This window comes from Alosa alosa, chromosome 1, assembly GCF_017589495.1.
Source record: "Alosa alosa isolate M-15738 ecotype Scorff River chromosome 1, AALO_Geno_1.1, whole genome shotgun sequence".
NCBI lineage: Eukaryota > Metazoa > Chordata > Actinopteri > Clupeiformes > Clupeidae > Alosa > Alosa alosa.
In genome coordinates, this window is record NC_063189.1 from 25,586,345 (window position 1) to 25,600,277 (window position 13,933).

Consider the following 13,933-nt stretch of genomic DNA (forward strand, 5'->3'; position numbering starts at 1 on the left):
CTGTGTGTGGTTATTTTACTGAAGCCTTACTTTGGTATTCATTTGTTTGCATTAATATTTGAAACACTTCTTCATTTACTTAATTCTCTGTAAGTCATATTACAGTTGTCTGTGTTTGTGTAATCTCAGTGTGTGTGGAACTATGTAGTAGAATGACTTTTATTTTGGAAAAAATGAGAAAAACATATTGTGATGGAAAGGAAGGGCTAGGGGAAAGGAGAGATAAGCAGACTGAAAGCACATCTGAGAGCCCCCCTGGTACAGCATCAATGAGAAAACCGAGCTGGAAGCAAAGGCTGGATGAAACCCTGCGAACTGAAAGCTTCCTCAGGAGAGTCACTGGACTGAATGCTAAAGTGTTCAGCAAAAGCAGCCAACTCCGTCTGTCCTCTTCCTCTAATTTTTTATGATATGCTACCACATCTCAGGCCAGTGTCTGTATGCACCATTGGCTTCACCTGAGGTGGAGTTGACATCGTAAAACCTCATTACATCAACACTTTTCAACTGGGTAGGCCAATATCCATTTTATTGGAACTGGGTCCGAAAGACATTTCAGTTGAACTCATCTGAGATAGACCACACAAATAGGCTATTCTTCATTCTACAGTTTACTTGACAGTGTCGACATAAGAGTGAGTGACATGACACTGTCATGAACGTGTCATAAACAAGTCATAAACGTTTATGACATAACGCTTCTGTTATTAAGTGACATTCGGTTTTTGTCAAAACAAGTTAGGGTTAGGATTGGGGTTAGGTTTAGGGTTAGGGTTAGATTTACAGTTAGGGTTAGGGTTGGGGTTATAGGATTAGGGTTAGAGATTAGGATTAGGGTTAGGTTTCATGTGTCATGACAGTGTCATGTGTTCATGACAGTGTCATGTCACTCTTATGTCGATCCTGTCAAGTAAAGTGTTATTTTTATAAAATTATAAAATTTAGTGTAATTTTTATTTAATTTAACCAGTTTGAGGGCTTTTGAGTTGATGTCATTCAAAGCATGCAACATTCTAATACAGCACACTACTCAATATCAAGCTCTACGAGTGTTTTGACACATATTCATTTATAGTATGTATTATAAAGTATGTATGCTGTGCCATTATTGTGTTATTGTAAAGCAGTAGCTTGAGAATACCTTTAATGGCACACTACCTCAAGTGAACTACCATATGTCAACCCACAAAACTTCCTAGAACAGTGGTCCCCAAACTATGGCCCGCGGGCCCCGCCAACTCATTGTGGGTGGCCCCCCAAAACATGTCCGTGGTATATAGCATCTGGCCCGCATGGGAGTACGGCATCGTCAAACTATAACCTCCGTAATTTCCCCATTCATTCTCTATGGCGAGTCTTAACAGTACACATGTAATACTCTCTTTGTCTACTGGTGGTTGTTTTGGCTGTTTACTAGCGCTTACCATCGAAAACGAATGAAATGTAGGCCTACCTGCAAACAATGTAAGAGGCCTATGCTGCTGACTGCATCAGTGCTCAAAGTATTCTAAAAGTTTATCAATTATTTGTTAATAACTAACTAACTTCTATTTAAGTCATATTTCTGGGACTTTCTGGGATAATTATTTCTATTTTTTTATTCACACGTTCAAATGTTCATACAGAGTTCAAGGTTCTCATCAGGTGAGTGAAAGTTAGAATGGTGGTCATTTCAGATGTGTTTGCCAGCACTTCATAAAACTCTCATAGTTTGATAACTTTAAATCATTTGTAGGATATTGCTTGTTCACAACTTGAGCTATGTATGCAAAGAAACAGAGTCTTTTTATTAGTATTATTTCATTTGAGCTACATTTTACACTGATATGGCATGGTGGCAACATAAACACATCTAGCAATGGTATTAAATTGCAGTAGCCTATGATTAAATGTAATGGAATATTCAACTAAGGTAGACTGCTGTTGTTCACAGCACTAAGCTATTTATGATATACTCCGAGTCTCTGGCCCTCTCTTAGAGCCAGGCATAGTGAGCTGGCCCTCAGAAGAAAAAGTTTGGGGATCACTGTCCTAGAATATTGGAAACATATTTTTGCTATGTACAGTAGACGAGCAGATCGTTTTGAGAGCTGATTGTCACAGAGTTCATGTAAATTCATCTGAAGAAAGGGCTCTGCCTCCTCATCCTCCTTTCAACAATGCCATTTTAAAGTGATCTATTTGTGCTGTAACCACTGACTTGTGGGGCATATTGTTTAACATTCAGTCATATTCCAAGTGCTGAGTATTTGAAAGCTTTCTAAAATGTACAAGACGAAACAGAGACAAAACAGACAAAGAGTGGCGGAGAGGGAGGGGGGGGCAGTGCAGTGCAGTGCAGTGCAGTGGGGAGGGAAATGAAAAATGGAAGAAGCAGAGAGATAGAGAGAGAGAGAGAGAGAGAGAGAGAGGAGAGAGAGAGAGGTAGAGAGAGAGAGGTAGAGAGAGAGAGAATTGATTGTGGAGTGTGGAAAAAGAGAAGACAGAGTAACTTTTGAACTGGTGGTGAGACAGTTTCATGTATCATGGTGATTTTTATGTTCTGGGTAAGGGTAGTCTCTCAGCCATCTGTCACTAAAACTTATTAGAAAAATAAATCACCCAGAGTTTACGATTAACCAAATTTGCCCTACCTTTCATGTTTAATGAAATCATTTATTATTTAAAGGGGCTAAAACCCCCTGCTAGACCTATTCTAGAATAACATTAAATCACAAAAACAACACTCTGCACAATCTAATTAGCTTCTAAGTCTTGCTGTAGAACATAGTAAAAAACTGCATAATGCAAAATTGATATAAGACATTTTGACAGATGTAAACTTGGCTGTTGATTTACACATTAATGCGTTTTCCAAACCTCTACTCATGCATTCCAAAGCAGTGAGTCAGAGAAGACAAATGTATGTGTGTGTGTGTCTAACCCTGGGCTACTCAGCAGTTTCTCTCCTGAGATGAAAGGGTGTGGAGAGGTGTTTATGTGAGTGCAAGTGTGAGTGGTGAGTGGTGAGTGGTGTGTGTGTGTGTGTGTGTGTGTGTGTGTGTGTGTGTGTGTGTGTGTGTGTGTGTGTGTGTGAGAGAGCGAGAGAGAGAGAGAGAGAGAGAGAGAGAGAGAGATGTATGAAGGTGTGTGTTGTGAGTGGTGTGTGTGTGTGTGTGTGTGTGTGTGTGTGTGTGTGTGTGTGGGTGTGAGAGAGAGAGAGAGAGATGTATGAGGGTGTGTGTTGTGAGTGGTGAGTGGTGTGTGTGTGTGGCAGACTGCCCACCTCTCTGGTTGTTGCAAGAAGTTCTTCATGGTCTTGACCTGCTGGAAGTGGCAGGACATATCTGTGGCCAACACCATCTCCACCACCAGAGCCCTCAACTCTCTAAACACACAGAGAGAGAGCATGCGAGAGAGAGAGAGAGAGAGAGAGAATTGATGAGATTCTGGGATAGGATAGGTCTTCATTATCTATTATTTAACACTCATTTAAGGACATGTATAAAACAATACAAACAATTCAAACAAGTCATTAAGTACTATATGACGCCACACATGTTTGTGTAACAATAGATAACTTATGCTAGAGAATTGTTCAAAACATACACAGCGCATATCATATGTATGAGCATGGAATCTGAAGACCCTGCAACAGGGGGGAAAGATCGAAGCTGGGTGATCTGTTTACAGTACCTCCAGTCATCCTTGGACAGGTTGTACAGGATGTTCATCTCATCATCATCCTGCAGGAGGCGATATGCAGCGCTGACATGATGACTCTCCAACACTGCGCGGTCATTGTACAGGATGGCCGTGTCTGACCTGGAAGTCACATAGAAACAGCAGGCCGTTGGTGTTTGCTCACAAACACAAAGCCACTGGTTCTGAAAAAGGATTCAGATTCTGGGCCAAATTTGGGTGAAAATTGGCTTCTCCCCTTATATACACAATACCCTGCTTATCCTGCTCTTTTGTGTAATGGGTTTATGTTAAATGTTCAACTTTTGACAGCATATTTTGGGGCGTTTTGCCTGTATATTAAGATAGGAAAGTGGAAAGCAACAGGAAGCAAGTGGAAGAGAGAGATAGGGTAGGATTAGAAAATGACTACTGGACCTGAATGTGGTGCAGACATGGTTGTTACTTGCTGCACAGCTCACCTAAATTTATGATCCAATGTTTAATGTTTTAACATTTTATGGAGTTACATATTTATGATGGTGACACACTGAATACAGTGTACCCATTTTGTTTTATTAAAGGCGTTTTTGATGTCTTGGTTAGACAGAACACATTTCCTCCCTATTCGACAGGAATTGACTTAAAAGTAAATTGACCTGTTACCTTGTCTGGATGTGGAAGTTGTTTGTGGTTCCTGTGTGCTCGTAGTCATGGATAGCAGCAGCAAACAGCATGGCAAAAATCTCCAACTCTGTCAGCCAGTGCTGAAAAACCAAAAGTGGTGGAGAGAGAAGACAGGAGGAGAGAGGAGGATGTGGAGCATAGGGCACAAGCATGAGCGAGGAAGAGAGGAGGGGAAATGAAAGAGTGGAAGGAGAAGAGAGAGAAGGAATGAGAAAGAGAAAAGGAAAAGAAAATCAGAAGAGAAAGAAGACTTATAGAAAAGAGTTAGGGTAAAAGAGGACAGTGATAGAGGGGTGGAGAGGAGAAGAGAGAGTGAAGAGGACAGAGAGAGGGAGAGAAAGAGAAAGGAACAGATGGTGTGAGAATAGAGAAGAAACGTGGAGGAAAAAAAGAGTAGAATGTCGAACAGAGGAAAGGAGAGGAGAGGACACAAACAGAAGAAAAAGATGTGAGATAAAGGGATGGAGAGAAAACAGAGCGGAGATGGCAGGGGAGGATATCAGGCCAACATCAATCAGAGCTATTGGACAAGCACCCGTAAATACAAACCAGCATTTCCACATCTACAACAGCCTGGCCAAATTTAATAGATGGAAACCAGGGCCATTTCCACCATCACAAGCCCATTTTGGCACAGCCCATTACTTTCAGCTATCTATAGCTGCTCAGCGGGCATTTCTTCGGCTGGAGTCGTGACTGAAAGTGTGCTGATGGAAACTGAAAACAGCGGCCGCTCCATGAATGCCATGTTAGAAGTTAATAACCTGATTAAATGGCTACTAGGCCTATGTGTGTGAGTGAATGCGGTGGGTACTGTAACTGGTCTGCCTGGGGCTGGTCACAGAGTGAGTGAGTCATCCCGCTATAGGAATGCTCGGCGACACGCTTCTAAAATACACTGGCAACAGGCAAACACCAAAGTCATTATGCTGCAGCTTACAGGGCAGGCCCGGATGAGAGGCGGGTCTGGCTTGTATCTGGCCCGGACCTGGCTCACTTGTGGTAGATACGAGAGGGATTAGATCCCAGAGGAAGGTGCTGCTTGGGAGGGTTGCTATATTCCTATTCCTAAACCATATAGCAGACAGGGCAGGACCACAATGAACATGGGAAATGTGCCATGCAAAAATAGAAAACACCTATTTTCTTCAAACCTCTCTCACGTCTGGTGTAGCCAGTTTCATTGTTTAAAGTGGACGTGTAGTGTTGCAGCATATGCTTAGCAAGCGTTCCACATCCGTCCGTGGTCATTGTAGCCTGGCCTTTAGACCTACCAGTATTTACAGTATGTCTCTATGCTAAGATACAACAACAGGCTAATGAGTTAAAAAATCAGTGACAAGCAAGTTTTGGTGTCCACATTAATAATATGTGGACACCAAAACCCATTAAACTACTACTAGCATTTGTACAGCTGTGCTCCAACAGTACAGTCTCTGATTGCAGGGAAACCTCTCTCTCTCTCTCTGATGTGTTTGTTTTGTGTGTGTGTGTGTGTGTGTGTGTGTGTGAGTGTGTGTGTGTGTGTGTGTGTTTGTGTGTGTGTGTGCATGTGTGTTTGTGTGACCCCCCTCACACAGGTGTATTTCCTCAGGTTGAAAGACTTTAATAGGAGTGACATGATTGATCTACAGCAGTAATAGCCGCAGAATATCAACACCTGTCAGAGGCTGGATACAAACAAGCACGGTCTCAGCGTCCACCTCAGTACCAGCCGAGACAGCAGACCACATCTGGGCCTGATCCGCGCCACATCCAGCCCACCAGCTCCACGTCAGGGTCGGCTCGGTGCCAGTCTCTGAGTTTATGAATGAGCAGCTGATTGTTTATTTAATGGAGGCTTGGGGTGAGGGGGTGTGGGTGATTGATGTTGTTCCTCTTCCCAAACAGCCCTGGGCCTCTCGGTAATGCAGTTATCTACAGAACATGCAGCGTTGACAACCTGCCAGAGCAACGTTATTAACATGATTAAATAAACAGGGCTTGAGGAGCTCCAAGCGGGTACGGAGAGATTTTATGTGTGTGTGTGTGTGTGTGTGTGTGTGTGTGTGTGTTGTGTGTTGTGTGTTGTGTGACTGTGCTTATTTCTTGTTTTTGAGCGTATGTGTGTATACTGTATATGGTGCTTGTGTGTGTGTGTGTGTGTGTGTGTGTGTGTGTGTGTGTGTGTGTGAGGGGGGGGGGAGGAGGGAGGTTGGCAGTACACAAGGCATGCCAAGGCGTTAATTCAATGTGGAAAAGGCCTCTAGGTCCAGGGACTGTGAAAAAGTTGAACAAATTGAGCTTTTTGTAAATGTCATCTGATTTAAAAGTCAAATGAAAGTTTGTGTAAACACTCCTGGATCGGTCTTTTTTTCTGCCTAACAGTGTAAGATTCATTTTTTACTTGAATGACTGTGAAATCAATTTCTGCTCACATATGTTTCTTTTTGTTCTTTCTCTCTTTCTTATTTATATATTTAAGGAGTAGATGTACTGTAGATTTTCTTTTTTTTTTCGTGTACCACTTCCTCTGCTCATACTGTATGTCCCCTACAGTAGCTCAGATTATTAAACCTGGATTAGTATTTCAAAGCCCCTTTCCCCTCACTGAAGGCTGTTAAATTTTCCAGGAAAAAAAAACGGATGTCATTTTCTCATGTGCATACATTTCTCAGAAGCCATTAAATCGTTTGAATACAGTGCCGGGATATGACCAGATTACTTGAGAAGCACAGCTGCTGCCCGTCTTTGACCCATCCAGGCGCAGACTTGCGTGAGATTCCTCTTTAAAAGCTGCGGAGCACGCTTTCTGACAGAAGTACACGCTTTATGGCGGAGTGCATTTGGGTTGGGGACATAATCCGCAGGGCTCTCCGGCACTCTCCACGCCCCACGCAACGCTTTCCTCTCGAGGGATTTGAAGTGTCCTCACATCAGGCCCTTGTTTCAGGCCGACTCGGATGGGAAATTGGATTCAGATGGCAGTCGCTTGACACAGGTGCCCTTAACTGAAGGGCTCCAAGCAGTCCAACTGCACTGTCATAACATGGCTTAACAGGCCGGCACCGCACTACTGTACATGCAACAAACCTGGACAGTTGATCATAAACTCTGTCATTAGACCCAACAGTGTATCTCTTCTAAAGTTGTCAAGCGAATGCACACTTAACTTGTGAACAGACTGTGCACAGTTTCAGAAGCTTGACATGCAAAATGCGCGCATTGACTTCATTACACAACACAGAAGACAAAAAGGAGAGGAAGAGGACAACAGTAGCAGAGCAAGGAAATGGTTCAAATGCTGGTGGCGGAGGCTGATGAACACTGATTTACAATCATTACATTATGGTTACCAGAGTAACAGCCAACAGGACGCAACCCAGGGGGTGTGGGCGGTGGTAGTGTAGTGGTTAAGGAGCTGGGCTATCGTGCAGTAGCCTGAAAGTTGTCGGTTCAATTCCCAGCTTCCACCGTTGTGCCCTTGAGCAAGGCACTTAACCCCAAGTTGCTCCAGGGACAATGTGATCCCTTGTAATATAGCTGACATATGTAAGTCACTTTGGTCAAGAAGTGTCTGCTAAATGTAATGTAATGTAATGTAACTCTGCACATGTGGTTCAGTGATGAACTTGGTACGTTAACTCTGAGTAAATGGTAAAACCTCCACATAGAAAGCAGAATAGCATAGGGCTCTTCTGTTGAGACGTTTACTGTGAGTTAACTTGTACTGGTACTAAACTACATTATTGGAATTAGAGGTCCGCACTCCCCGCAGGTCGCAATGCAGAAGAGTGCGGTGCGGGACAAGTTTTGAAAGCTCTATGCAGAAGTGGGTGGGATGAGAGAGGTGCGTTTGTCGGTGCGGGAGAAACAGATGATTCATATATGCGTAAAATAACATATAGAAATGATTAAAGTAATGTATATACTTTTAGCTGAGCTGGATATTGTGTTAGGCAGCATTAAAAAAATGGGGTTTAAGCAGCCTAACTGATGATAGTCATTTAGGCCTACGTGGCTTCAGTTCTTTCCTGCAGCTCTGTTGTCGAAACTCAAAATCGAAAGCATGACAGAGGAAGAAGACACCACTAGGCTACTTCAGATGTTAGTGTCTCTCTAAAGAACAGATGCCAGCTAGTCTAGCTGTGTTCGAGTAGCCTAAATTCAGAATCAAGAAACTTAAAATCAGACATCTGGCCTTTTTCAGTTGTGTGTGTCAAGTGCTCCTTTTGTGGGACAGAAGGCAAAACTGAATATCCCTCCTGCATATCCTGCGGGCTTTTGCAGGCGGGAGCGGGACCTAATGTTACAGATATGGGTGGGAGCACGACTAAAAATTGCACATTATTGCGGGAACGGACTAACCTGGATGCCAGCGGCCAGCCAAACTTAGCCCCGCCTACAACATTTGAGGTCAGGAAGTTCGGTCTGGACTTGTTTCGTTGTGGAGCAACTATGCCCGAACCAGAGCTGTTTGGAATACCAGACCTCTACTTGGAATACCCCGCTACCCCGCTTGGAGGACCTGATGGAGGGTCACTTAGCTTCCATGGCAATGAGCTCCATCAGGTCCTCCAAGAAAAGGAAGCAGTTGCAAATACATGAGTCAATAATAGATAATTCTTAAGCCTATTGCACCTAGTTTTTTTTTTTACGCACCACCATGCCAGTCTTGAGCAGCAGGTAGTGGACGGTCTGCGTGACGTCCGCGGCGTGGACGAGGTTGTGGTATGGGTTCTTGTGTTTGCTGTAGCCCACCTCCAGTGCCTCCACAAACGACACCAGCGCCGAAATGGGGATCTGAGGATGGTTTCAAAATGTGCACACACACACACAAAACACACACACACACACACACACACACACGCAATGTGAGAACAAGCTGGTCATGGTCAGGAAACACTGAACAGCACTCAACCCTTTTTGATTGTATTCAACACAACTAGTCTATGGAGCATTACCCAGTGTTTTGTGTCACAGTTACTGTTGCTATCAGGAAGTGATGTCACAATTAATACTCATTCAGTGTCAGGTGCATTGTTAGTGAGGTAAAATCAATGCAGTACACTAGGGGGAGCTGTTATTTACACAGTCTGTGCATTGGCAATATAGGAGTCCTCTCCTCCATATATCCTGGGGTGTTTGAACTTCTGATGTGGAAAACTATTTCACATGGCATTATTTCTTTGTAATAATCTCAATAAAATAAAGAATACTAGTAATCTCCTTATTGTAGTAGAAGTTTCCATCGTTACTCACTGACCTTGAAGCGGTTAATGAGGTCGTATCTGGTGAGGAGCTCATAGAAGATGAACTTGAGGGCATGTTCAGTACTTGCCTCATTCAGAGCAAACACATCAAATGACCACCTGTCAACATTCTGGGAAACATGAACGTCATTATTAGACCTGTGTGGGGGACTGTAAGAATAGAGAGGTTGCAGCATATTAACTTCTTAGAAAGTAAACTTCTTATTCCTGAACTCACTATTTGCATGTGTGTACATGAGTGTGTGTGTGTGTGTGTGTGTGTGTGTGTGTGTGTGAATGTGTGCGTGTTTATGAGTGTGCATCTTTACTGCCACAAAGACATGTTAACTATCAAATGGCTTGTGTGATGGTTGTTTTGATGCTGTTTGTTGGTGCTTGTGTTTATGTTAGGATACCTTAAGCACACCTATGACAGACGGCGGGTAGCTGAGCCCCACCATGTTGGAGGTGCGCCGGTACATCCTGCAGGAGAAAGATAAACACATGAGGCGGGGAATGCCTGCCGCCTCTCAAAAGAACACGTCCCAGCGACTCAGAGAGTCCCCCCAACCCCCTCACCTCCCCACTCAGCCAACGGGAAAAATCCCCAACCAACCTTCACACCCAAGAGATACCCTTCACAGAGTAAAGCCCCCCAAAGAAAACACACTTTCAATAACTCTTTGCTTTGCCATTGGGGTGAAGCAGTCACGTATTGCTCTATTCCAATTCATCTGAGCAGTGTGGCCTGAAATGCGACAGAGTGGCCTTACGCTGCATGATAAAAAGCCCCGTCGCCATTCCAGCACGTGTCTCTTTTGCAGAGCGATGGCACTTCTGCTCGCCTGTCAGGCAGCCGCTGATGTATGGCACCGAGAGAGGCGCTGACTCAAGCACTGCTTTCAGCTCGCAGAGCCATCATGGACGAATGCTGGAGTGCAGTTTCACAGTGCAGACTTGAACAACAGGGAAACCAACGGAACGTGAGGCACCTTTGATGAAGAATAATGGCACTCTGAGGCCATAACAACAATAGTGTTGCAAAATATCCTTGTTTGCTGTATGCCTACTGTTCACTGGTGAGTGTTTGTTATAGGCTTTTAACCACAATGAAGAATGTGACCACACAAAGTGGACCCAAATTCAATTCTGAAAAATGAGTCTGAATCAAATAAATATGAACCTTATATATGACACATTGTAAGGGTCCTTCCTGTCTGTTGTTTTCCCCATTTAGTGTTTTTCCTTCATGTCTGGTCCTCTTGTTTACTTCCTGTGTCCTGTTCCATGTGTTCCTTTGTTTGTTTTGCCATGTGTCTCTGTTCCCTATGGCTGTGTCTCTGCCCCTCACCTGATCCTCGTTAGTCTGTTAATTTAATTATGGTTTCCACCTGTCTCTTGTTTTACCTTGCTCCTTGTCCACCTGTGCCCTGTTACCCGTGTGTATTTAAACCCTCTGTCTCCCCTCAGTCTGTGTCGGTTATTAGTCGTTTTGTGTTGTGTAATACTGTACATGTGGTTTGCAAAGTTCCCAGTAAAGATTCCTGGTTTCCCAAGTTTGCCTCATCTTGTCTTGTCTTACCCTGCGTTTGGGTCCTACCCTCTCCTGCAAGCCGTGACACACACTGTCAGGGCTAGTGAGTTTATATAATGATGCCCAGCAGCAGAAGGGAGTTTGGCTGGTTGGTTTGGTTCGAGCCCAGCCCTCTCACCTCTCCACAAAGATGCCGGCCTGCACAGCGTGGACGATGCTCCTGAAGCGCGGCTTCTCCTCCGTGCGCCGCAGCATGAGCCCCATCTGACGCGTAAAGGTGGACGCCAACCAATCACGCACCTCCGAGGGCACCGAGTCAGACTGGATGTCGCTGAGCTCATCCTCGGTGTCCACCAGTCTCCTAAGAAAGAGAAAGTTAAATGGGGAGGGAAAATGATACTAAATAATTAACCATACATTTGATCTAATGCCACTTTTAATGGCACTCAATATCGCATAAGGTCAATTATAAAGTCTCAAAGGGTCACCAATAGAAACATCAGTAAAGTATAAAATATAAAGTATACAGTAACTGTAGAGTGAAAATGTTCATTTTAAAACAGATTTTAGAACAGTTACAATTTGTGTGATGGAGTGCACTGCTGTTAAAAGGAAGTGAGGACCAATGACAGTGGACAAGAAAAAGAGTGAGAGAAGAGAGAGAAAAGGAGAAAGTGCGGAAGAAAGTAAAAGACAGAGGAAGGCAGCAAGAAAAAAAACAGAGTATGAGAGAGTGAGGGGGGGTTGGAGAAAGATAGAGAGAGTGGAGGAGAGAGTGAAGGACAGAGAGTGAGAGAGAGAATGAAGCAAGGATGGGAGAAGAGATGGAGAGAGTGTCGTGTGAGAGTGAAGTAATGTGACAATCCTATAGAAGCATCTAGTCACGGCAATGAGAGACCTTCTGTGATTTGAGAAGGAAGGGGCTGGTCCAGTACATGTTCACTTCCTGCAGTTAAGCTCACCCATATCCCACCAGCCACACAAGAGCCAGTTACAGAACACTGTGTAAGTTCATGGTTGCACTAAATCATTCTCAACATGGAGGTCTCTGGTGAGACCAAAGGTCACAATAAATATATGCTCTTGAAGTACGTAGCAGCAGCATCTACTCGTCATGTGATTTTTTTTAATACATTTTCGTTTAATTTTATGTTCATGAATTAAGAGTAAACAATAGGCTAATTGGAAGAATTGATGAGAAAAAAAATTTTGAATTGAGTCCATTTTAAGATGAGTCAAAAGGGTCCGAAAACTTTGCGGTTGCACTGAACACACAGCACTGATTAGGTGCTTCAGTTCCATCAGTGCTGGTTTGAGGATCTGATGTGCTGGAGAGGGATGGGGCGAGAGGGTGCTTACCGCACAGAGGCAGAGGCAGAGGCTTGGCAGCTGTGGGCAGTTAGCCTATAAATACCAGTGCTGCGCACATGCAATTACGCCAGCTGAGATAGAGAGGTGTCCGAGGAAGCAACGTTATAACATTCTCTGGGAAAAAGCACATTTTGAATTTCTCAGTGTGAAGTGGATTAAGGCCTTGGCAGAGCCATCTCGTACCTGGTGCCTTTCCATTAAGATAGAGTTAAAACATTATAAGGGCTAGCTTTCTGCGGACCCATTTAGCATATGGCTTACAGTAAGTCAAATGGGCCTCAAGGAAACAGCACCTAATTTATGGTCTCCACACCCCTGTGTTCATTCTGCTGATGCCCTGAGCGGTTTTCCCCTCTTCCACTGCCAAGGCTGAGGGGGCTGTTCCATTGTTTCACTGGTGATTTGTGACGAGGGCCGTCAGTCAGTGTGACCTCATCCTCACTGGCCGGCTGCTATGAATCATGTCCTGAATCATGCCCCACTATTAAGGCTGAAGTCATTCATCAATCACATCCCCTGCCATCTACACACACACACACACACACACACACACACACAGATACACACACACACACACACACACACACACACACACACACACACACACACACACACACACACACACACACACACGCACGCACACACACAGCATGTCCTTGTACTCTGTGGTTTATATTTGCCATTGTCCCTTAATGGTGCACATGATTGATTCTTTGCCATGTCAGTGCTGCATTTGTCATGCTCTACAGAAGAACCTTACCTTGTTTCTTCAATGTACACAGACTCAAGCACAGATGCTGCATATTCAAGATTCTTCTTGAGGTCAACCAGGGATGCCTCTCCCCTCTCCAACTGTTTCACCAGGCACCGTAATCTGCAAACAAACAAGCGCACACACACACACACACACACACACACACACACACACACACACACACACACACACACACACATTTCCCGTTTAATTACATCAAAGCCAATAATCATAGCATGCAATAAGCAGCAAATATGAGCACAATCAAATAAATAGCTGGAAGACACTTCATTTAAATTTGATTAGGCATGTTCATTAAAGACATCTACCAAAAGATTCTACTTCTGTTTTACATTTGGGAGTACAATCATTTCTCATCATTGTAGGAACCCATTCCGGTTCTGTGTCATATCATACCAAAGTATAAGTGACACTGAGGTCACTGGTAAAACAGCAAACCTGTAACAGGCAACAAGAAAGCATGAATTCATATGGGTGTGCATATAGGCCTATGCATTAAAAATCCTATGCATGTCTAGCCTTTGGGACATGTCAATCATAAACTTGATCACTGCTGTGCTTGATAATAAACTGAAGCATATATAACGATAAAGATCTATTTTCTGTCATATCCCATTTTTTTCTTTTAACACTTCTTTTATATAGTCAGTTCTGGTTGAATTTATTTATACACAC

General features: G+C 43.7%; 1 protein-coding gene across 3 annotated transcripts in view; it reads right to left on the reverse strand.

Annotated features, from left to right (window-relative positions):
• The window catches only part of pde1cb (phosphodiesterase 1C, calmodulin-dependent b), a 94,984-nt gene that overhangs the window by 13,426 nt on the left and 67,625 nt on the right, over positions 1-13,933 (reverse strand). For all 3 annotated transcript variants that reach the window (XM_048244161.1, XM_048244178.1, XM_048244169.1), the window contains 8 exons: positions 13,244-13,357; positions 11,291-11,473; positions 9,995-10,061; positions 9,593-9,709; positions 8,989-9,129; positions 4,327-4,427; positions 3,676-3,804; positions 3,266-3,367 (listed from right to left, as the gene is read on the reverse strand). In XM_048244161.1, coding sequence (XP_048100118.1) covers positions 3,266-3,367; positions 3,676-3,804; positions 4,327-4,427; positions 8,989-9,129; positions 9,593-9,709; positions 9,995-10,061; positions 11,291-11,473; positions 13,244-13,357 — 954 coding nt within the window. The remainder of the gene's footprint in view (positions 1-3,265; positions 3,368-3,675; positions 3,805-4,326; positions 4,428-8,988; positions 9,130-9,592; positions 9,710-9,994; positions 10,062-11,290; positions 11,474-13,243; positions 13,358-13,933) is intronic.